This window comes from Salvelinus namaycush, chromosome 11 (genome assembly GCF_016432855.1).
Source record: "Salvelinus namaycush isolate Seneca chromosome 11, SaNama_1.0, whole genome shotgun sequence".
NCBI lineage: Eukaryota > Metazoa > Chordata > Actinopteri > Salmoniformes > Salmonidae > Salvelinus > Salvelinus namaycush.
The window spans coordinates 21,176,392-21,201,045 of record NC_052317.1 but is presented as its reverse complement, the minus strand read 5'-3'; the positions used below and the strand labels follow the sequence as shown (position 1 = coordinate 21,201,045).

At 42.4% G+C, this 24,654-nt stretch overlaps 2 protein-coding genes across 3 annotated transcripts in view; one reads left to right on the top strand and one right to left on the bottom strand.

Moving 5' to 3' along the window:
* Positions 1–24,654, bottom strand: part of LOC120055906 (pre-B-cell leukemia transcription factor 1-like) — an 86,245-nt gene that overhangs the window by 22,805 nt on the left and 38,786 nt on the right. The gene's annotated exons all lie outside the window — the stretch shown is intronic.
* On the top strand, positions 10,246–18,557 carry LOC120055907. 2 transcript variants are annotated; one of them, XM_039003949.1, is made up of 8 exons: positions 10,246–12,290; positions 13,242–13,305; positions 13,635–13,733; positions 13,837–13,980; positions 14,198–14,318; positions 14,407–14,478; positions 17,537–17,608; positions 18,132–18,557. In XM_039003949.1, the coding sequence occupies exons 4-8, from the start codon at positions 13,837–13,839 to the stop codon at positions 18,335–18,337; spliced, it is 615 nt and encodes a 204-aa protein (XP_038859877.1). In that variant the 5' UTR covers positions 10,246–12,290; positions 13,242–13,305; positions 13,635–13,733; the 3' UTR covers positions 18,338–18,557. The 2 variants fall into 2 exon arrangements, with proteins under 2 accessions (XP_038859877.1, XP_038859876.1); XM_039003948.1 differs by having other exon boundaries at positions 10,246–13,305.

The window sequence follows — 24,654 nt, the reverse complement described above, 5'->3', positions numbered from 1 at the left end:
GCGTATCAAAACAAATCAAATCAAATGTTCTTGTCACACACACACACACACACAGTCTTGTATTTGTAACCATTTTAGGACACATTGTAGTAATATCTAACAAGTAATCTAGCAATTCAACAACAACCGTTCCAGAACAACTACCTAATACACACAAATCAAGTAAAGGGATGGAATAGAATATATACATATAAATATATGGATGAGTAATGACCGAGCGGCATAGGCAAGATGCCATATATGGTATAACATACCGTATATAAAGACACATGGTTAGCAGATGTTATTGTGGCGAACGCTGTAAATCAGTCAGTTCTTAACGTAAAGACTTGAAACTCAGGATTCTGTAAAAGCCTACCCCAATGAGGATATGTGTTTATTTTCAGCTTCCTGTGACAACCGGAAGTGCCTTGAATTGGGGTCATAGGGGCTGTTTCAAAGGGTTAAAAAGGTCACATCTTTCTAAAATGTCATGTGTGTGATTAGGCAACCCTCATGAACCGGTACATATTATAAAAACAGATTTTTATCTGGTTTTTTTGGCTCTTTTTGGAGGACTTACAAGTTCCACCTAGGTAGTGCTATGTATCCATGTATAGTCTGAATTTAATATATTTCCAGATTATGGTTTGGGGCCATATACAGAGCCACATATGTGAAGAGCAGCTGTCTCTGACGTTTTTGGGGAACGATATTGACATCCAGAAAGGTCTTAGCACAAGGCCCAAAACGAAGCCTGACCTAAATGTGAGGTGCTTTTGGGTGACAGCGGCAGAACCGTTGAGGCTAGAAGCACAATTCAATCACAGGAACCTTCCCAAGGTCCTCCCGATCTGTGCAAGCCTAACCTTGACAGTGTGGAATTAACCCTTAACAGTGAAAACAGGGTGTTTTCTTCTAACAGTTTACATTGACATCTCTCCCCATAGGAATACATTGCCTGCTGCCCTAAATTCAACCTGATGCCTATGTGGGTTATGATTGCCATCTCAAGCTGTCTTCAATGACAATCCATCAGGCCACTATGAGGATTACCTGTGTTGAGTTTAAGCTTCCTAGAGCAACCGGAAGTGGTTAAATTACCCTAAAAGTGGTTTTGATATACCCAACCTGCAGTTTGTATAAACACTGAGTTCAACCCTCTGTAAATCAGTCAGTTCTTAACGTAAAGACTTGAAACTCAGGATTCTGTAAAAGCCTACCCCAATGAGGATATGTGTTTATTTTCAGCTTCCTGTGACAACCGGAAGTGCCTTGAATTGGGGTCATAGGGGCTGTTTCAAAGGGTTAAAAAGGTCACATCTTTCTAAAATGTCATGTGTGTGATTAGGCAACCCTCATGAACCGGTACATATTATAAAAACAGATTTTTATCCGTTTTTTTTGGCTCTTTTTGGAGGACTTACAAGTTCCACCTAGGTAGTGCTATGTATCCATGTATAGTCTGAATTTAATATATTTCCAGATTATGGTTGGGGGCCATATACAGAGCCACATATGTGAAGAGCAGCTGTCTCTGACGTTTTTGGGGAACGATATTGACATCCAGAAAGGTCTTAGCACAAGGCCCAAAACGAAGCCTGACCTAAATGTGAGGTGCTTTTGGGTGACAGCGGCAGAACCGTTGAGGCTAGAAGCACAATTCAATCACAGGAACCTTCCCAAGGTCCTCCCGATCTGTGCAAGCCTAACCTTGACAGTGTGGAATTAACCCTTAACAGTGAAAACAGGGTGTTTTCTTCTAACAGTTTACATTGACATCCCTCCCCATAGGAATACATTGCCTGCTGCCCTAAATTCAACCTGATGCCTATGTGGGTTATGATTGCCATCTCAAGCTGTCTTCAATGACAATCCATCAGGCCACTATGAGGATTACCTGTGTTGAGTTTAAGCTTCCTAGAGCAACCGGAAGTGGTTAAATTACCCTAAAAGTGGTTTTGATATACCCAACCTGCAGTTTGTATAAACACTGAGTTCAACCCTCTGTAAATCAGTCAGTTCTTAACGTAAAGACTTGAAACTCAGGATTCTGTAAAAGCCTACCCCAATGAGGATATGTGTTTATTTTCAGCTTCCTGTGACAACCGGAAGTGCCTTGAATTGGGGTCATAGGGGCTGTTTCAAAGGGTTAAAAAGGTCACATCTTTCTAAAATGTCATGTGTGTGATTAGGCAACCCTCATGAACCGGTACATATTATAAAAACAGATTTTTATCCGTTTTTTTTGGCTCTTTTTGGAGGACTTACAAGTTCCACCTAGGTAGTGCTATGTATCCATGTATAGTCTGAATTTAATATATTTCCAGATTATGGTTGGGGGCCATATACAGAGCCACATATGTGAAGAGCAGCTGTCTCTGACGTTTTTGGGGAACGATATTGACATCCAGAAAGGTCTTAGCACAAGGCCCAAAACGAAGCCTGACCTAAATGTGAGGTGCTTTTGGGTGACAGCGGCAGAACCGTTGAGGCTAGAAGCACAATTCAATCACAGGAACCTTCCCAAGGTCCTCCCGATCTGTGCAAGCCTAACCTTGACAGTGTGGAATTAACCCTTAACAGTGAAAACAGGGTGTTTTCTTCTAACAGTTTACATTGACATCTCTCCCCATAGGAATACATTGCCTGCTGCCCTAAATTCAACCTGATGCCTATGTGGGTTATGATTGCCATCTCAAGCTGTCTTCAATGACAATCCATCAGGCCACTATGAGGATTACCTGTGTTGAGTTTAAGCTTCCTAGAGCAACCGGAAGTGGTTAAATTACCCTAAAAGTGGTTTTGATATACCCAACCTGCAGTTTGTATAAACACTGAGTTCAACCCTCTGTAAATCAGTCAGTTCTTAACGTAAAGACTTGAAACTCAGGATTCTGTAAAAGCCTACCCCAATGAGGATATGTGTTTATTTTCAGCTTCCTGTGACAACCGGAAGTGCCTTGAATTGGGGTCATAGGGGCTGTTTCAAAGGGTTAAAAAGGTCACATCTTTCTAAAATGTCATGTGTGTGATTAGGCAACCCTCATGAACCGGTACATATTATAAAAACAGATTTTTATCCGTTTTTTTTGGCTCTTTTTGGAGGACTTACAAGTTCCACCTAGGTAGTGCTATGTATCCATGTATAGTCTGAATTTAATATATTTCCAGATTATGGTTGGGGGCCATATACAGAGCCACATATGTGAAGAGCAGCTGTCTCTGACGTTTTTGGGGAACGATATTGACATCCAGAAAGGTCTTAGCACAAGGCCCAAAACGAAGCCTGACCTAAATGTGAGGTGCTTTTGGGTGACAGCGGCAGAACCGTTGAGGCTAGAAGCACAATTCAATCACAGGAACCTTCCCAAGGTCCTCCCGATCTGTGCAAGCCTAACCTTGACAGTGTGGAATTAACCCTTAACAGTGAAAACAGGGTGTTTTCTTCTAACAGTTTACATTGACATCTCTCCCCATAGGAATACATTGCCTGCTGCCCTAAATTCAACCTGATGCCTATGTGGGTTATGATTGCCATCTCAAGCTGTCTTCAATGACAATCCATCAGGCCACTATGAGGATTACCTGTGTTGAGTTTAAGCTTCCTAGAGCAACCGGAAGTGGTTAAATTACCCTAAAAGTGGTTTTGATATACCCAACCTGCAGTTTGTATAAACACTGAGTTCAACCCTCTGTAAATCAGTCAGTTCTTAACGTAAAGACTTGAAACTCAGGATTCTGTAAAAGCCTACCCCAATGAGGATATGTGTTTATTTTCAGCTTCCTGTGACAACCGGAAGTGCCTTGAATTGGGGTCATAGGGGCTGTTTCAAAGGGTTAAAAAGGTCACATCTTTCTAAAATGTCATGTGTGTGATTAGGCAACCCTCATGAACCGGTACATATTATAAAAACAGATTTTTATCCGTTTTTTTTGGCTCTTTTTGGAGGACTTACAAGTTCCACCTAGGTAGTGCTATGTATCCATGTATAGTCTGAATTTAATATATTTCCAGATTATGGTTGGGGGCCATATACAGAGCCACATATGTGAAGAGCAGCTGTCTCTGACGTTTTTGGGGAACGATATTGACATCCAGAAAGGTCTTAGCACAAGGCCCAAAACGAAGCCTGACCTAAATGTGAGGTGCTTTTGGGTGACAGCGGCAGAACCGTTGAGGCTAGAAGCACAATTCAATCACAGGAACCTTCCCAAGGTCCTCCCGATCTGTGCAAGCCTAACCTTGACAGTGTGGAATTAACCCTTAACAGTGAAAACAGGGTGTTTTCTTCTAACAGTTTACATTGACATCTCTCCCCATAGGAATACATTGCCTGCTGCCCTAAATTCAACCTGATGCCTATGTGGGTTATGATTGCCATCTCAAGCTGTCTTCAATGACAATCCATCAGGCCACTATGAGGATTACCTGTGTTGAGTTTAAGCTTCCTAGAGCAACCGGAAGTGGTTAAATTACCCTAAAAGTGGTTTTGATATACCCAACCTGCAGTTTGTATAAACACTGAGTTCAACCCTCTGTAAATCAGTCAGTTCTTAACGTAAAGACTTGAAACTCAGGATTCTGTAAAAGCCTACCCCAATGAGGATATGTGTTTATTTTCAGCTTCCTGTGACAACCGGAAGTGCCTTGAATTGGGGTCATAGGGGCTGTTTCAAAGGGTTAAAAAGGTCACATCTTTCTAAAATGTCATGTGTGTGATTAGGCAACCCTCATGAACCGGTACATATTATAAAAACAGATTTTTATCCGTTTTTTTTGGCTCTTTTTGGAGGACTTACAAGTTCCACCTAGGTAGTGCTATGTATCCATGTATAGTCTGAATTTAATATATTTCCAGATTATGGTTGGGGGCCATATACAGAGCCACATATGTGAAGAGCAGCTGTCTCTGATGTTTTTGGGGAACGATATTGACATCCAGAAAGGTCTTAGCACAAGGCCCAAAACGAAGCCTGACCTAAATGTGAGGTGCTTTTGGGTGACAGCGGCAGAACCGTTGAGGCTAGAAGCACAATTCAATCACAGGAACCTTCCCAAGGTCCTCCCGATCTGTGCAAGCCTAACCTTGACAGTGTGGAATTAACCCTTAACAGTGAAAACAGGGTGTTTTCTTCTAACAGTTTACATTGACATCTCTCCCCATAGGAATACATTGCCTGCTGCCCTAAATTCAACCTGATGCCTATGTGGGTTATGATTGCCATCTCAAGCTGTCTTCAATGACAATCCATCAGGCCACTATGAGGATTACCTGTGTTGAGTTTAAGCTTCCTAGAGCAACCGGAAGTGGTTAAATTACCCTAAAAGTGGTTTTGATATACCCAACCTGCAGTTTGTATAAACACTGAGTTCAACCCTCTGTAAATCAGTCAGTTCTTAACGTAAAGACTTGAAACTCAGGATTCTGTAAAAGCCTACCCCAATGAGGATATGTGTTTATTTTCAGCTTCCTGTGACAACCGGAAGTGCCTTGAATTGGGGTCATAGGGGCTGTTTCAAAGGGTTAAAAAGGTCACATCTTTCTAAAATGTCATGTGTGTGATTAGGCAACCCTCATGAACCGGTACATATTATAAAAACAGATTTTTATCCGTTTTTTTTGGCTCTTTTTGGAGGACTTACAAGTTCCACCTAGGTAGTGCTATGTATCCATGTATAGTCTGAATTTAATATATTTCCAGATTATGGTTGGGGGCCATATACAGAGCCACATATGTGAAGAGCAGCTGTCTCTGACGTTTTTGGGGAACGATATTGACATCCAGAAAGGTCTTAGCACAAGGCCCAAAACGAAGCCTGACCTAAATGTGAGGTGCTTTTGGGTGACAGCGGCAGAACCGTTGAGGCTAGAAGCACAATTCAATCACAGGAACCTTCCCAAGGTCCTCCCGATCTGTGCAAGCCTAACCTTGACAGTGTGGAATTAACCCTTAACAGTGAAAACAGGGTGTTTTCTTCTAACAGTTTACATTGACATCTCTCCCCATAGGAATACATTGCCTGCTGCCCTAAATTCAACCTGATGCCTATGTGGGTTATGATTGCCATCTCAAGCTGTCTTCAATGACAATCCATCAGGCCACTATGAGGATTACCTGTGTTGAGTTTAAGCTTCCTAGAGCAACCGGAAGTGGTTAAATTACCCTAAAAGTGGTTTTGATATACCCAACCTGCAGTTTGTATAAACACTGAGTTCAACCCTCTGTAAATCAGTCAGTTCTTAACGTAAAGACTTGAAACTCAGGATTCTGTAAAAGCCTACCCCAATGAGGATATGTGTTTATTTTCAGCTTCCTGTGACAACCGGAAGTGCCTTGAATTGGGGTCATAGGGGCTGTTTCAAAGGGTTAAAAAGGTCACATCTTTCTAAAATGTCATGTGTGCGATTAGGCAACCCTCATGAACTGGTACATATTATAAAAACAGATTTTTATCCGTTTTTTTTGGCCCTTTTTGGAACGTTTACAAATTCTATCTAACTAAGGGTATTCGTACATTTCTAGTCTTCAAAGCTATTGAGGGGATTTGTCTAGGGGGTCATAGCTTAAACATGTCTATGGCAATGAGGGGAGATGCGTATGTGAGTCTCGAGCTAATCAGACCATTGATATAAGAAGGCTTGCCCCTGGACACTTGTAACTTAACTGGGTGGCACAACGTGGCACCCCCGACATCATACTTGAATACTGAGCCAATAGCAGCATCTATATATTAGAAATGGCCTTAGGCCCCATAAAGTTCATAAACGAGATGGGCGTGGCCACCCTACCTTCATACTTGAGGCTTTAGCCAACCGCAAAATAGATATACAGTACCAGTCAAATGTTTGGACACACATACTCATTCAAGGGATTCTATATTTTTACTATTTTCTACATTGTAGAATAATATTGTAGACATCAAAACTATGAAATAACACATATGGAATCACATAGTAACCAAAAAAGTGTTAAACAAATAAAAATATATTTGAGATTTGACATTATTTTAAGTAAACACCCTTTGCCTTGATGACAGCTTCGCACACTCTTGGCACTCTCTTCGCACACTCTTGACAGCTTCATAAGGTAGTCACCTGGAATGCATTTCAATTAACAGGTGTGCCTTGTTAAAAGTACATTTGTGGAATTTCTTTCTTTCTTAATGCGTTTGAGCCAATCAGTTGTGTTGTGACAAGGTAGGGGTGGTATACAGAAGATAGCTCTATTTGGTAAAATACCAAGTCCCTATTATGGCAAGAACAGCGCAAGTAAGGAAACAGAGACAACAGTCCATCATTACTTTAAGGCATGAAGGTCAGTCAATGAGGAAAATGTCAATAACTTTTTAAAAGTTTCTTCAAGTGCAGTCACAAAAACCATCAAGCGCTATAATTAAACTGGCTCTCATGAGGACCGCCACAGGAAAGGAAGAACCAGAGTTACCTCTGCTGCAGAGGATGAGTTCATTAGAGTTACCAGCCTCAGATTGCAGCCCAAATAAATGCTTCCCAGAGTTCAAGTAACATCAACTGTTCAGAGGAGAATGCGTGAATCAGGCCTTCATGGCCGAATTGCTGCAAAGAAACCACTACTAAAGGACACCAAAAATAAGAAGAGACTTGTTTGGCCCAAGAAACTCTAGCAATGGACATTAGACCGGTGGAAATCTGTCCTTTGGTCTGATGAGTCCAAATTTGAAATGTTTGGGTCCAACTGTGTCTTTGTGAGACGCAGAGCAGGTGAACGGATTATCTATGCATGTGTGGTTCCCACCGTGAAGCATGGAGAAGGAGGTGTGGTGGTGCTTTGCTGGTGACACTGTCAGAGATTTATTTAGAATTTAAGGCACACTTAACCAGCATGGCTACCACAGCATTCTGCAGCGATACACCATCCCATCTTGTCTGCGCTTAGTGGGGATATCATTTATTTTTCAAAAGGACAATGACCCAAAACTCACCTCCAGGCTGTGTAAGGGCTATTTGACCAAGGAGAGTGATGGAGTGCTGCATCAGATGACCTGGCCTACACAATCAGCCGACCTCAACCCAATTGAGATGGTTTGGGATGAGTTGGACCGTAGAGTGAAGGAAAAGCAACCAACAAGTACTCAGCATATGTGAGAACTCCTTCAAGACTGCTGGAAAAGCATTCCAGGTGAAGCTGGGTGAGAGAATGCCAAGAGTGTGCAAAGCTGTCATCAAGGCAAAGGGTTTGAAGAATCTCAAATATAAAATATATTTTGAGTTGTTTAACACTTTTTTGGTTACAACATGATTCCATATGTATTATTCTCAGTTTTGATGTTTTCACTATTATTCTACAATGTAGAAAATAGTAAAAATAAAGAAAAACCCTTAAATGAGTTTGTGTGTCCAAACTTTTGACTGGTACTGTATATTAGAGTTGGCTTTAGGCACTTAAAGTCACAGATCTAGGATCAGTTGACCTCCACATAATGTTAACATGAGCCACTAATATCTTACTTCAGTATTGTCTATAGCAGTTTCTTCATTAAGACTTATATTTGGCCTTAATATACACTGCTCAAAAAAATAAAGGGAACACTTAAACAACACAATGTAACTCCAAGTCAATCACACTTCTGTGAAATCAAACTGTCCACTTAGGAAGCAACACTGATTGACAATAAATTTCACATGCTGTTGTGCAAATGGAATAGACAACAGGTGGAAATTATAGGCAATTAGCAAGACACCCCCAATAAAGGAGTGGTTCTGCTGGTGGTGACCACAGACCACTTCTCAGTTCCTATGCTTCCTGGGTGATGTTTTGTTCACTTTTGAATGCTGGCGGTGCTTTCACTCTAGTGGTAGCATGAGACGGAGTCTACAACCCACACAAGTGGCTCAGGTAGTGCAGCTCATCCAGGATGGCACATCAATGCGAGCTGTGGCAAGGAGGTTTGCTGTGTCTGTCAGCGTAGTGTCCAGAGCATGGAGGCGCTACCAGGAGACAGGCCAGTACATCAGGAGACGTGGAGGAGGCCGTAGGAGGGCAACAACCCAGCAGCAGGACCGCTACCTCCGCCTTTGTGCAAGGAGGAGTAGGAGGAGCACTGCCAGAGCCCTGCAAAATGACCTCCAGCAGGCCACAAATGTGCATGTGTCTGCTCAAACGGTCAGAAACAGACTCCATGAGGGTGGTATGAGGGCCCGACGTCCACAGGTGGGGGTTGTGCTTACAGCCCAACACCGTGCAGGACGTTTGGCATTTGCCAGAGAACACCAAGATTGGCAAATTTGCCACTGGCGCCCAGTGCTCTTCACAGATGAAAGCAGGTTCACACTGAGCACATGTGACAGACGTGACAGAGTCTGGAGACGCCGTGGAGAACGTTCTGCTGCCTGCAACATCCTCCAGCATGACCGGTTTGGCGGTGGGTCAGTCATGGTGTGGGGTGGCATTTCTTTGGGGGGCTGCACAGCCCTCCATGTGCTCGCCAGAGGTAGCCTGACTGCCATTAGGTACCGAGATGAGATCCTCAGACCCCTTGTGAGACCATATGCTGGTGCGGTTGGCCCTGGGTTCCTCCTAATGCAAGACAATGCTAGACCTCATGTGGCTGGAGTGTGTCAGCAGTTCCTGCAAGAGGAAGGCATTGATGCTATGGACTGGCCCACCCGTTCCCCAGACCTGAATCCAATTGAGCACATCTGGGACATCATGTCTCGCTCCATCTACCAACACCACGTTGCACCACAGACTGTCCAGGAGTTGGCGGATGCTTTAGTCCAGGTCTGGGAGGAGATCCCTCAGGAGACCATCCGCCACCTCATCAGGAGCATGCCCAGGCGTTGTAGGAAGGTCATACAGGCACGTGGAGGCCACACACACTGCTGAGCCTCATTTTGACTTGTTTTAAGGACATTACATCAAAGTTGGATCAGCCTGTAGTGTGGTTTTCCACTTTAATTTTGAGTGTGACTCCAAATCCAGACCTCCATGGGTTGATAAATTTGATTTCCATTGACCATTTTTGTGTGATTTTGTTGTCAGCACATTTAACTATGTAAAGAAAACAGTATTTAATAAGAATATTTAATTCATTCAGATCTAGGATGTGTTATTTTAGTGTTCCCTTTATTTTTTTGAGCAGTGTATATGACTTTGTGGTTGTGGGTGGATTTCAACTGCTGGCTGGAATTCTCACTCAACTGTACCACTAATATGAACCTGTTCTACAGACTCTTGTAGACTACTATGCACTGAAAAACAGTTAATATGTTACAAATCAAAGCTTAACATTGAAATTTGTGATTTCAAATGATTAAGTTAAATTCAGATAGGCATGTTATGTGCTCTCTAACACAAACATAAAATGTGTTGTTATTGCTGTAGACCTTTTAACAGATCTAGGAGCAGTTGACCTCCACAGAATGTTAACATTAGCCACTAATATCTGACTTCAGTACAGTCTATAGCTGTTTGTTCATTAATACTTATATGTGGCCTTAATATACAGCATATGACCTGGTAAAGGAGAGGGGGATGGGAGGCTGCTCAATGATTGGCTGTAGTGTAGGGTGTGTCATACAATGTATCAAAATTTCAACTGCTGGCTGGAATTTTCACTCAACTGTACCACTAATATGAACCTGTTCTACAGACTCTTGTAGACTACTATGCACTGAAAAACAGTTAATGTTACAAATCAAAGCTTAACATTGAAATATGTGATTTCAAATGATTAAGTTAAATTCAGATAGGCATGTTATGTGCTCTCTAACACAAACATAAAATGTGTTGTTGTTGCTGTAGACCTTTTAACAGATCTAGTTGACCTCCACAGAATGTGCACATTAGCCACTAATATCTGACATCAGTATAGTTTATAGAGGTGTATCTGTCTGTCTGTGTCTTTCAGTTTCTATTTAGACTACATCAAATATGAAGAAGCTGTGCAGCCACACCATGTTCAACATGTTACCTAATTAGCTAGCTAGCTGACAATCTGGTTGACCTGTAGCATATAAACATTTGTTGGCACAGAAAGAAAGGGGATATGAAAAATGATTGATCAAATTCCTCCTGCCACTATCTGACTGGGTTAATAACTTAATATTAAGTTAATATGGACCCATTGTCTTAGACTTGAACTCTTGGACCAAACAGTGGGACTCTGATTTCAGCCATAGGGACTTGTGACTCGACTCCTGACTCCAACATTGGTGACTTTGACTCAACTCAGAGTAGCCATAGGGTCTTGTGAATTGACTCTGACTTTTGTGACTCAACTACAACACTACTGCCATTGCATGGCTACTACTACTGCTTCAACTACCAATTCTAGCAAGTTGTACCCCAGGTTGGGTACACTTTTCTGCTGCTCCCTCAAAAGCATTAAGCAGACATTTTGATTATACCTCCCTCCCCATAACTCTCTGTTGTTAATATCAGTAGGCTGTTTGAGTGGTCTGTGGGCAGGTAATTCATCTGATTGCTGATGGGTTAGGTTGCTAGATCGAATATTAACCTGCCATAAGCTACTTTTGTGTCAGCAAGTCTCCCCAGTGAAAAATGTACATATCCACCACTCCATCTCTCATGTACAGACCATTCAAGTAGCTGCACTTAACACCTCACTGATACTGATTGTGTAAGCTACAAACCCAAATTGTCTAAGGAAATGTGGCTAACAGTAATAACATTGCAGACATATTCAGAAATCTGGGCTGATGGAATCATTGTTATGCATATCTACTGGCCATAATTTCCGCTTGAGGTCCTGCCCCTCCCCCACTGCAAAGTGCACAAAAGTACCAAACTATCAAAGGTTTTATAGGTCAACACAGTCCCCCCCCTCCCCTGTCCTTTGTATATTATTTATATATACTTGTGTTCCCATATGTACTTCCTGTATTGATTTGTTGTTAATAAAAATATAATAATAATAAAAGATACACAGTTCCCCCTCCCCCATGTTGCAGCATAAATCTCTGCCCAAGGTTGCCATGTACACTATTTTGTGGTTTATTGATGTACTTTTAAAACTTTGCGGCAGGTGAAAGGTTTTGGTCGCTAGGTGGAAGTTGTTATACTACTTCTATATTGCAACGTTACCAACATGGCATTTTTAAAAAATCATTAATTTCCCTGTATTCTGCTAAAATTGTGCTAGTGAAGGTGGGTTTTGAAGTCTGGTTTTGAGCAGACTCCTAGAAATTTGAAATTGACCTGGCAAGCCTGTCCCTGCCTGAGCGTGATCACCACTGAAGTAGCTGTGCAGCACGTGTTTTAAGGAAGAGGAGGATGGTTGCAGATGTTTGCATTCATGCAAGAAGGTAAGCTATTAACTAAACTGTTAACCAATATTTTAGCTAAAATTGTATTTGGTGTATTGACAAGCAATGCATGTTCTCGTTGTCTTTATTTTTAATGAATTAATGTCAGTCATGTATGTCTTTCGGTGGAATCCAACATGCATTGACATGTCTGAAAGCCGCATTGTGTCAGATATACTGCGTCATGACAGATTGAAATTGGCAGGTTTATCCAAACAATTCATTAATGCGCAATTGTTACTTTGCATGTTTCTACCTTATAGTTATTTGTGGCTTGCTAACGGTTAGTGTGCTAGCTAACTGTTAGCGTGCTAGCTAACGGTTAGCGTGCTAGCTAACGGTTAGCATGCTACCCATGCTAGTTAAAAAATAATAATATGCTAGCTATGGTTGCAAGCTAGCTAATAAGTTTAGCATAATTGGTAAACGTGTCTTTGATTCAGAATACATGATTGTGGTTAACAATGTTACATGCATTGGAAAATAATATTGCTATAGTGTAACAAGCTAGCAAGAAAAGCCAGTTCCTTTTCATCTATTTTGTCAAGTTATAAGCCTGTATGTGTGTTAAAATATTTAAACCCCCTCATTAAATTCATGTATTGAAGTTGCGCCCGTTTTTTATAGCCCTTTCTTACCCAAATACCGTTTTTTACATTGAAATAATTCAGATGAAAATAAGAAATATGTTAAACTAATTAAGAAATAAGTGACCAGATTTTTTTTATTGAAAACCATGGACATTAGTTTGGGTGGGGGGAGGGGCGTGGTGCGGTTCCTAGTTCTTTTTTTTTTTGCACATAAAAGAGTGAAACACCACAACAAGAATAAGGGTTGTGGAAAGTGTCAATTTTGGTAGGACTGTGACAATTCACTGTCTTGAAAAATACATACATACAATACATACATATATTGGCAGATTCTTTAACCAAATCCCTATTTCTTACACAGATTTTTTAAGATCTAAAACATAATGGAAGATAAGAGTCCAGGAACCTACAAAGTAACCAATGCGGTATGTTTTCTGATTTGCCTAGTATTTAGAGTACGCTTGCCTTGCTTTAGCCAAACCACTCATACTGATTCTCTTTTAGTCCATCCATAAAAACAGATTCAGCTTTAGTTGCATGCAGGAACTTGCATAATGTGCTTATGTTATGCTTATACTTGCTTTTTTACCTTGAAAGTAGTTTAAAAAAACAGAAATTGTAATAGATGTTTGTTGGACCTCTATTAGTCAATGATAACAGTCATTGGTGTCCCCCAGCCCATCCCCTGTTGTGTGCCGAGCAATCTTGTCATTCTATTAAGTCTCAACTATTCTTTTTGTCTTCCTTTACAAAGGCACTGCAGAGGCTAAGAAGGCGCATGTAAAATCTAAAGAAGCATAGTTCAACTTGTGAGGCCAGATTTGAAAAGGAAAAGATAAATCCCGAAGCGCAGGTTTGTCAGTTGTTTAGAATGAGGATACTGGGGATGGTTGAATCGTTATCATATCCTATTGCCTAATTTGCACATGACTAATATCATTTTATTGTATCCTTAGATGTCAGACACCGAGGCTGCCAGTACCTCTGAGGCTGCCAGTACCTCTGAGGCTGCCAGTACCTCTGAGGCTGCCAGTACTTCTGGGTCGATAGTCAATGTGTTGGATGATGCACCACCGTTGATCAGAACAGACAGTATATACGTAAGTTAAAGTGTCATTCAACACCAGCACATACTGTAAGTTCTTGTGAATCAGCTTTGTAAATCAAAGATGGGCAAGTGTGCACTTTCATCCCATATTCATAGTATTATAACATAAACAAGTAGAGGAGCACAGTCGTAACTAATCAAAATGTGCCGGTGTCCAAATACTTTGTCATCTGTCTAGTTATCCAATATAATTTTTTTCTTCAATACAGTTGACCAAAGCTATGCTTGGATACAAGACTGATGACTCAATAACCAGCATTGGCAACAGTGTAGATGGTTATGTCCCAGGATCATCAGAGGAAGGCAATTTTTATGAAGAAAATCTGACAGGTATGTCTATACTTTACATACACATGGACCTATTCTTAATTACAATGTCCTGTTTGAAAATTACATGTTTTCCACTGATGTTTTCCAGGAGAGATGTCAGTGATTCGGGCCAAAAAGCCAATGACCAAGGGAAAGCTGGGGCAAAAGAGAGACTCACACGGTAAGCATGTTTCCTGCTGCCTTCAGTCAGTGTAAGTCTGATGGCCTTGAGATAGAAGCTGTTTTTCAGTCCCAGCTTTGATGCACCTGTACTGACCTCGCCTTCTGGATGATAGTGGGGTGAACAGGCAGTGGCTCGGGTGGTTGTTGTCCTTGATGGTCTTTTTGGCCTTTCTGTGACATCGGGTGGTGTAGTTGTCCATGAGGGCAGGTAGTTTGCCCCCGGTGATGCGTTGTGCAGACCTCACTACCCTCTGGAGAGCCTTACGGTTGTGGGCGGAGCAGTTGCCGTACCAGGCGGTGATACAGCCCGACAGGATGCTCTCGATTGTGCATCTGTAAAAGTTTGTGAGTGTTTTTGGTGACAAGCCAAATTTCTTCAGCCTCCTGAGGTTGTTTTGTTGATGTTGAGTGTGAGGTTATTTTCCTGACACCACACTCCGAGGGCCCTCACCTCCTCCCTGTAGGCCGTCTCATCGTTGTTGGTAATCAAGCCTACCACTGTAGTGTCGTCTGCAAACTTGATGATTGAGTTGGAGGAGTGCATGGCCACGCAGTCATGGGTGAACAGGGAGTACAGGAGAGAGCTGAGAACGCACCCTTGTGGGGACCCAGTGTTGAGGATCAGCGGGGTGGAGATGTTTCCTACCCTCACCGCCTGGGGGTGGCCCGTCAGGAAGTCGAGGTCCCAGTTGCACAGGGCGGTGGGTCTCGAGCTTAATGACGAGTTTGGAGGGTACTATGGTGTTAAATGCTGAGCTGTAATCGATGAACAACATTCTTACATAGGTATTCCTCTTGTCCAGATGGGTTAGGGCAGTGTGATTGCGATTGCGTTGTCTGTGGACCTATTGGTGCGGTAAGCAAATTCGAGTGGGTCTAGGTGTCAGGTAGGGTGGAGGTGATATGGTCCTTGACTAGTCTCTCAAAGCACTTCATGATGACGGAGGTGAGTGCTACGGGGTGCTAGTCATTTAGCTCAGTTACCTTAGCTTTCTTGGGAACATGAACAATGGTGGCCTTCTTGAAGCATGTGGGCACAGCAGGCTGGGATAAGGATTGATTGAATATGTCTGTAAACACACCAGCCAGCTGGTCTGCGCATGCTCTGAGGACGCGGCTAGGAATGCCGTCTGGGCCAGCAGCCTTGTGAGGGTTAACACGTTTAAATGTTTTACTCACGTTGGCTGCAGTGAAGGAGAGCCCGCAGGTTTTGGTAGCGGGCCGTGTCAGTGGCACTGTATTGTCCTCAAAGCAAGCAAAGAAGTTGTTTAGTTTGTCTGGGAGCAAGACATCGGTGTCCGCAACGGGGCTGGTTTTCTTTTTGTAATCCGTGATTGACTGTAGACCCTGCCACATACGTCTTGTGTCTGAGCCGTTGAATTGCGACTCTACTCTGTCTCTATACTGACGCTTAGCTTGTTTGATTGCCTTGCCTAGGGAATAGCTACACTGTTTGTGTTCGGTCATGTTTCCGGTCGCCTTGCCATGATTAAAAGCAGTGGTTCGCGCTTTCAAGTTTTGCGCGAATGCTGCCATCAATCCACGGTTTCTGGTTGGGGAAGGTTTTAATAGTCACCGTGGGTACAACATCACTGATGCACTTTCAAATAAACTCGATCCCAGTCCACGTGACCGAAGCAATCTTGAAACGTGGAATCAGATTGGTCGGACCAGCGTTGAACAGACCTGAGCACAGGCGTTTCCTGTTTTAGTTTCTGTCTATAGGCTGGGAGCAACAAAATGGAGTCGTGGTCAGATTTGCGAAAGGAGGGCGAGGGAGGGCTTTGTATACGTCGCAGAAGTTAGAGTAGCAATGAACCAGAATCATGCCAGCCCGGGTCACGCATTCCATATGCTGATAAAATTTAGGGAGCTTGTTTTCAGATTAGCCTCGCTAAAATCCCCATCTACAATAAAAGCAGCCTCAGGATATGTGGTTTCCAGTTTACATAGAGTCCAATGAAGTTCTTTCAGGGCCGTTGAGGTATCTTCTTGGGGGGGATATACACGGCTGTGATTATAATCGAAGAGATTTCTCTAGGTAGATAATGCGGCCGGCATTTGATTGTGAGGAATTCTAGGTCAGGTGAGTAAAAGGACTTGAGTTTCCTGTATGTTGTTATGATCACACCCCGAATTGTTAATCATAAGGCATACACCCCCGCCCTTCTTCTTACCAGAGAGATGTTTGTTTCTGAGATGCGTGAAGAAACCGGGTGACTCTACGTACTCTGATAACGTATCCCGAGTGAGCCATGTTTCCGTGAAACAGAGAATGTTACTATCTCTGATGTCTCTCTGGAAGGCAACCCTTGCTCGAATTTCGTCTACCTTGATGTCAAGAGATTGGACATTGGCGAGTAGTATACTCGTGAGATGTGGGCGATGTGCCCGTCTACAGAGCCTGACCAGAAGACCGCGCCATCTGCCATCTGTGGCGCCGTTGTTTTGGGTCACCTACTGGGATCTGATGCATTGCCCTGGGTGATAGTCGAAACAGAGGATCCGCTTTGGGAAAGTCATATTCCTGGACTTAATGTTGGTAGTTGACGTTGCTCTTATATCCAGTAGTTCTTCCCGGCTGTATGTAATAAAACTTAAGATTTCCTGGGGTATCAATGTAAGAAATAACACATTAAAAAACAAAATACTGCATAGTTTCCTAAGAACGCGAAGCGAGGCGACCATCTCTGTCGGTGCCATAAGTATTCTGGCCGTACTGTGCTGGTCCAGATCTGTTTTGTCTTCATCAGTTAGTGTATTTCCAACCATGCCAGCACAGAACGGTTCAGTTTGGATTGTACAGTGGTGTGAAAAAGGTTAGGATGGAGTCTGCCTTCATTTCAGCATGGTATTGTGCTTTCCCCTCTCAATACATGGCTGTATCTGTAGGGTTTGGGTGGCTGTAGCCGTCCCTCTCATACCATATTCAATAGGCTTGAATGGCACAGCTGTTATAAACCTGCATTTTGAGTTTTTCCAACAGTTATCGCTTATGGATTGGTTGATAGGTTGGATTGGGTGAAACTGACATGATTTCCACTGATGTTTTCCAGGAGAGATGTCAGCGATTCGGGCCAAACAGCCAATGACCAAGGGAAAGCTGGGACAAAGGAGAGGCTCACACAGTAAGCATGTTTCCTGCTGCCTTCAGTCAGTGCGTTTTCACTCTGTAGTGTCAGCTTATGGTACTGTGCTGGTCCAGATCAATCCTGTTTTCATCAGTTAGTGTATTTCCAACCATGCCAGCACAGAACGGTTCAGTTTGGATTGGACACAAGTCAAGACGTTAGATCTGAACTAGTGTGTCAGGATAGATGATAACACAGAAGGATTACCACACTTTACATTGTTTTTCCTGGGTGAGGGAACTTAATTTAATAAGTATTGCTTTTATTAGAAGGATTACATTGCAAACCTTTTGATGGGCTTAGATTTCATACAGATTGACTCTGCCTTGATGTCAGCATTGCACATTCTTCTCTCACATCCTTCTCTATGTAGTTATTTAGTTGGGATTGTTAGTTTAACCTCAACACTCTCTGCAGATACAGCTGCAACCTGGTAGAGTTAATACAGAGATGAACACATACTGTATTGTACTCAACCTTTATTTAATGTAGTCATTCATAATGTCATCTCTTTCCAAAGGTGCCAAAGGAACAAAAAGGTTTTGGTCGACAATAGAGGTGGATGCAGTTGAAGATTCCTTGATGAATTTTATCCGAATGGGAAAAAGGCCTGGAAAACAAGACTGTGAGAAATGCATTGCTGCTTCTCCCCAAGCGCTAGTAAACAGGGACTGGAGAGCAGTAAAGTTCTATGTACACAACAAAATAGTTGCAGATCAGAGATAATAAGTGTATAAGATGCTTCTATCTTGGTGTACCTCTGAGGATTTAATGGGACTTACTTGACTTAAGCTCATAGGCAGTTGATGAATGTCCTCCATCTCACTCTGTTTGGGGGAAGTTTTCCCAGGTGGGTTGTTCACTTTTGGAGTGACTAAGGTCTCAAGAATACAAAGCCTGCTGACTTTGAATGTTACAGAAAAATAAAATACATTTTTCTAAACTATTAATCTGTTACTTGGATATAATGACTCCATTACTGAAATGGTTGTTCCAGTTTAAATACTTTACAGTAGAACTACACTACAGTAGAACTACACTACAGTAGAACTACACTACAGCCGTTGAGTTGCCATCCGTGTTGCATCATTGTGGCATTCTACATGCAATATTTTCAGTCATAAAATAGAATGAATGCATCAAATATCGATGTAATAAATGTATCACTAGTCACTTTAAACAATGCCACTTTATATAATGTTTACATACCCTGCATTACTCATCTCATATGTATATACTGTACTCTATACCATCTACTGCATCTTGCCTATGCCGTTCGGCCATCGCTCATTCATATATTTATATGCACATATTCGTATTCATTCCTTTACACTTGTGTGTAAAAGGTAGTTGTTGTGAAATTGTTACATTACTTGTTAGATATTACTGCACGGTCGGAACTAGAAGCACAAGCAATGCGCTACACTCGCATTAACGTCTGCTAACCATGTGTATTTGACCAATTTGATTTGATTTGATTTGCAATGTGCGGTCTCAAGTAGGTGGTAAAATTACAAGTGATCTTTTTTCAAGAAGTCAGCAACTTTCGGTGATTTCCTCATATTAGATTTTTTTTCTAGCTCATGAGTGTAATTTCTGTGCTTCTATGATGTCTGGAAAGCAGGGTCCTAAAAAGGTATGTAAATGTGAGGAGTCCTAAATTGGTTAGAAATGCAAGACTGTGTGTGTGTGTGTGTGTGTGTGTGTGTGTGTGTGTGTGTGTGTGTGTGTGTGTGTGTGTGTGTGTGTGTGTAAATGACCCTAAGAGTTTGTAGTGTACTACATTGTCAATAAGTGTAATGCCTGACACCTAAATTAGGGTGTAGGTTAAAATGTCTTCAGTGTTGGTTGGACAATCCATAATTTGTTGAATGCCTTCAAAGTACTGTATCTTAAAATACTATTCTACAGAACTATTGTTAGTGCTTTTGTGCCTTGTTCAATTAATGCAAAACATCAATTATGTCCACATTTGCATAATACTAGATTCATTTGAATGTTCTAGAGATAACGAAAATATGCTCTCAAATGAAGTTTCTCAAAACACAATAGAAATTACTTTTAAACACACAAAACCTTGGCAGCAGCGGAATTAAAATCATGTCTCATTCAATCAAAATAAAACAATTATATGACAATGTGGAACGAGAAAAAAGCAGGGACATGTTAGTCAGAGAAGTAGGAAGCGGAGAATTTTTCAAAATAAATAGTATACACTAACGGGGAAAAACGACGCGCTAGGTGCACTCTTAGGAAAAAAGATGCTATCTAAACCCTAAAAGGGTTCTTCAGCTGTCCCCATAGGAGAACCCTTTGAATAACTAGATTTGGTTCCAGGTAAAACCCTTTTGGGTCCATGTAGAAACCAAAAATGGTTCTACCTGGAACCAAAAAGGGTTCTCCTATGGGGACAGCTGAAGAACCCTTTTGGAACCCTTTTTTCTAAGAGTGTAAACTTACAGTCAATAGCAGAATGTTCAAAAAAATTATGAGAGTTGTAACTGTAAACTGAAAAGACTGACAGTGGATAAAAAATACAATCACAAGGCCACATTAAGTGCCAAGCTCAGTTTAGAAAAGGAGGGGGAAAAGGTAGCAACAACACACCACTACACCTTTAAATGGTGTAAAAGTATGGTACGCTCTGCATATGTAGAAAACATTTCACACTGTACATATAGAAAGTCTACACCCCTTTGAACTTTTTCACATTTTGTTGCAAAGATGCAGTCGTCCTTCAGGTAACTGAATGGTCGGACGATCGAATCCCCGAGCTGACAAGGTAAAAATCAGTCGTTCTGCCCCTGTACAAGGCAGTTAACCCACTGTTCCTAGGCCGTCATTGAAAATAAGAATTTGTTCTTAACTGACCTGCCTAGTTAAATAAAGGTCAAAAACAAACTAAGCTGCAAGACAGGAAGGAAACTCCTCAGGGATGTCACCATGAGGTCATTGATGATTTTAAAACAGCTACAGAGTTCAATGGCTGTGATGGGAGAAAACTGAGGATGGATCAACAACATTGTAGTGACTCTACAATAATGACCTAAATGACAGAGTGAAAATAAGAATACAAATATACAGAATACAAATATTAAAAACATGCATATGTATTTAACAAGGCACTAAAGTAGTACTGAAAAAAAATACATGGCAAAGGAATACACTTTTTGGCCTAAATGCAAAGCCTTATGTTTGGGGCAATTGAACACAACACATCACTGAGTAACTATTTCCTTATTTTCAAGCATGGTGGTACCTGCATCATGGTATGGGTATGCTTAACATCGGCAAAAACTGGGGAGTTTTTCAGGATGAAAATAAATGGAATGGAGCTAAGCACAAGCAAAGTCGTAGAGGAAAACCTGCTTCAGTCTGCTTTTCACTAGACACTGGGAAAGGAATTCCCCTTTCAGCAGGACAATAACCTACAACACAAAGCCAAATCTATACTGGGGTTGCTTACTAAGAAGACAGTGAATGTTCCGGAGTGGCCATGTTACAGTTTTGACTTAAATCTGCTTGAAAATCGATGGCAAGACTTGCTGTTTAGCTATGATCCCCAACACCTTGACAGAGCTTGAAGAATTTTGAAAATAATAATGGGCAAATATTGCACAATACAGGTGTGCAAAGCTCTTATGAGATTTACCCAAGACTCACAGCTGTAATTGCTGCCAAAGGTGTTTCTAACATGTATTGAGTCAGGGGGGTGAATACTTATCTAATCAAGGTATATAGACTTCCATAAATAGACTTCCATCCTATGCTATCTTGCTACCGATAGCCATCTACCCGGCCAGCTGTCTGGATCGCCGTGACCCCAACCAACCTCTACTCACTGGACCCTTATGATCTCTCGATTAAGCATGCCTCTCCTTAATGTAAATATGCCTTGTCCATTGCTGTTCTGTTTAGTGTTTATTGGCTTATTTCACTGTAGAGCCTCTAGCCCTGTTCACTATACCATATCCAACCTTTCAGTTCCACCACCCACATATGCGATGACATCACCTGGTTTCAATGATGTTTCTAGAGACAATATCTCTCTCATCATCACTCAATACCTAGGTTTACCTCCACTGTATTCACATCCTGCCATACCTTTGTCTGTACATTATTCCTTGAAGCTATTTTATCGCCCCCAGAAACTTCCTTTTACTTTGTTCTAGACGTTCTAGACGACCAATTCTCATAGCTTTTAGCCGTACCCTTATCCTACTCCTCCTCTGTTCCTCTGGTGATGTAGAGGTGAACCCAGGCCCTGCAGTACCTAGCTCCACTCCTATTCCCCAGGCGCTCTCTTTTGATGACTTCTGTAACAGTAATAGCCTTGGTTTCATGCATGTTAACATTAGAAGCCTCCTCCCTAAATTTGTTTTGTTCACTGCTTTAGCACACTCTGCCAACCCGGATGTTTTAGCCGTGTCTGAATCCTGGCTTAGGAAGACCACCAAAAATTCTGACATTTTCATCCCTAATTACAACATTTTCAGACAAGATAGAACGGCCAAAGGGGGCGGTGTTGCAATCTACTGCAAAGATTGCCTGCAGAGTTCTGTTTTACTATCCAGGTCTGTTCCCAAACAATTTGAACTTCTACTTTTAAAAATCCACCTCTCTAAAAACAAGTCTCTCACTGTTGCCGCCTGCTATAGACCACCCTCTGCCCCCAGCTGTGCTCTGGACACCATATGTGAACTGATTGCCCCCCATATATCTTCAGAGCTCGTGCTGCTAGGCGACCTAAATTGGAACATGCTTAACACCCCAGCCATCCTACAATCTAAGCTTGATGCCCTCAATCTCACACAAATTATCAATGAACCTACCAGGTACCACCCCAATTCCGTAAACACGGGTACCCTCATAGATATCATCCTAACCAACTTGCCCTCCAAATACACCTCTGCTGTTTTCAACCAAGATCTCAGCGATCACTGCCTCATTGCCTGCATCCGTAATGGGTCAGCGGTCAAACGACCTCCACTCATCACTGTCAAACGCTCCCTGAAACACTTCAGCGAGCAGGCCTTTCTAATCGACCTGGCCGAGGTATCCTGGAAGGATATTGATCTTATCCCGTCAGTAGAGGATGCCTGGATATTTTTTTTAAATGCCTTCCTCACTATCTTGAATAAGCATGCCCCATTCAAGAAATTTAGAACCAGGAACAGATATAGCCCTTGGTTCTCTCCTGACCTGACTGCCCTTAACCAACAGAAAAACATCCTATGGCGTTCTGCATTAGCATCGAACAGCCCCCGTGATATGCAACTTTTCAGGGAAGCTAGGAACCAATATACACAGGCAGTTAGAAAAGCCAAGGCTAGCTTTTTCAAGCAGAAATTTGCTTCCTGCAACACAAACTCAAAAAAGTTCTGGGACACTGTAAAGTCCATGGAGAATAAGAACACCTCCTCCCAGCTTCCAACTGCACTGAAGATAGGAAACACTGTCACCACCGACAAATCCACTATAATTGAGAATTTCAATAAGCATTTTTCTACGGCTGGTCATGCTTTCCACCTGGCTACCCCTACCCCGGTCAACAGCACTGCACCCCCCACAGCAACTCGCCCAAGCCTTCCCCATTTCTCTTTCTCCCAAATACAGTCAGCTGATGTTCTGAAAGAGCTGCAAAATCTGGACCCTTACAAATCAGCCGGGCTAGATAATCTGGACCCTTTCTTTCTAAAACTATCTGCTGAAATTGTTGCCACCCCTATTACTAGCCTTTTCAACCTCTCTTTCGTGTCGTCTGAGATTCCCAAAGATTGGAAAGCAGCTGCGGTTATCCCCCTCTTCAAAGGGGGGGACACTCTTGACCCAAACAGCTACAGACCCATATCTATCCTACCCTGCCTTTCTAAGGTCTTCGAAAGCCAAGTTAACAAACAGATTACCGACCATTTCGAATCCCACCATACCTTCTCCGCTATGCAATCTGGTTTCAGAGCTGGTCATGGGTGCACCTCAGCCACGCTCAAGGTCATAAACGATATCTTAACCGCCATCGATAGGAAACAATACTGTGCAGCCGTATTCATTGACCTGGCCAAGGCTTTTGACTGTCAATCACCACATCCTCATCGGCAGACTCGACAGCCTTGGTTTCTCTAATGATTGCCTCGCCTGGTTCACCAACTACTTCTCTGATCGAGTTCAGTGTGTCAAATCGGAGGGTCTGTTGTCCGGGCCTCTGGCAGTCTCTATGGGGGTGCCACAGGGTTCAATTCTTGGACCGACTCTCTTCTCTGTATACATCAATGATGTCGCTCTTGCTGCTGGTGAGTCTCTGATCAACCTCTACGCAGACAACACTATTCTGTATACTTCTGGCCCTTCTTTTGACACTGTGTTAACAACCCTCCAGGCGAGCTTCAATGCCATACAACTCTCCTTCCGTGGCCTCCAATTGCTCTTAAATACAAGTAAAACTAAATGCATGCTCTTCAACCGATCGCTGCCTGCACCTGCCCGCCTGTCCAACATCACTACTCTAGACGGCTTTGACTTAGAATATGTGGACAACTACAAATACCTAGGTGTCTGGTTAGACTGTAAACTCTCCTTCCAGACTCACATCAAACATCTCCAATCCAAAGTTAAATCTAGAATTGGCTTCCTATTCCGCAACAAAGCATCCTTCACTCATGCTGCCAAACATACCCTTGTAAAACTGACCATCCTACCAATCCTCGACTTCGGTGATGTCATTTACAAAATAGCCTCCAATACCCTACTCAATAAATTGGATGCAGTCTATCACAGTGCCATCCGTTTTGTCACCAAAGCCCCTTACACTACCCACCACTGCGACCTGTACACTCTCGTTGGCTGGCCCTCGCTTCATACTCGTCGCCAAACCCACTGGCTCCAGGTCATCTACAAGACCCTGCTAGGTAAAGTCCCCCCTTATCTCAGCTCGCTGGTCACCATAGCAGCACCTACCTGTAGCACGCGCTCCAGCAGGTATATCTCTCTGGTCACCCCCAAAACCAATTCTTCCTTTGGCCGCCTCTCATTCCAGTTCTCTGCTG

Excerpts from the sequence above, each read along its gene's own strand:
- LOC120055907 (XM_039003949.1), top strand. The coding sequence starts at position 13,837 with ATGTCAGACACCGAGGCTGCCAGTACCTCTGAGGCTGCCAGTACCTCT. Across the intron at positions 13,981-14,197 it reads TCAGAACAGACAGTATATAC|TTGACCAAAGCTATGCTTGG; the intron begins GTAAGTTAAAGT and ends TCTTCAATACAG. Across the intron at positions 14,319-14,406 it reads TTATGAAGAAAATCTGACAG|GAGAGATGTCAGTGATTCGG; the intron begins GTATGTCTATAC and ends GATGTTTTCCAG.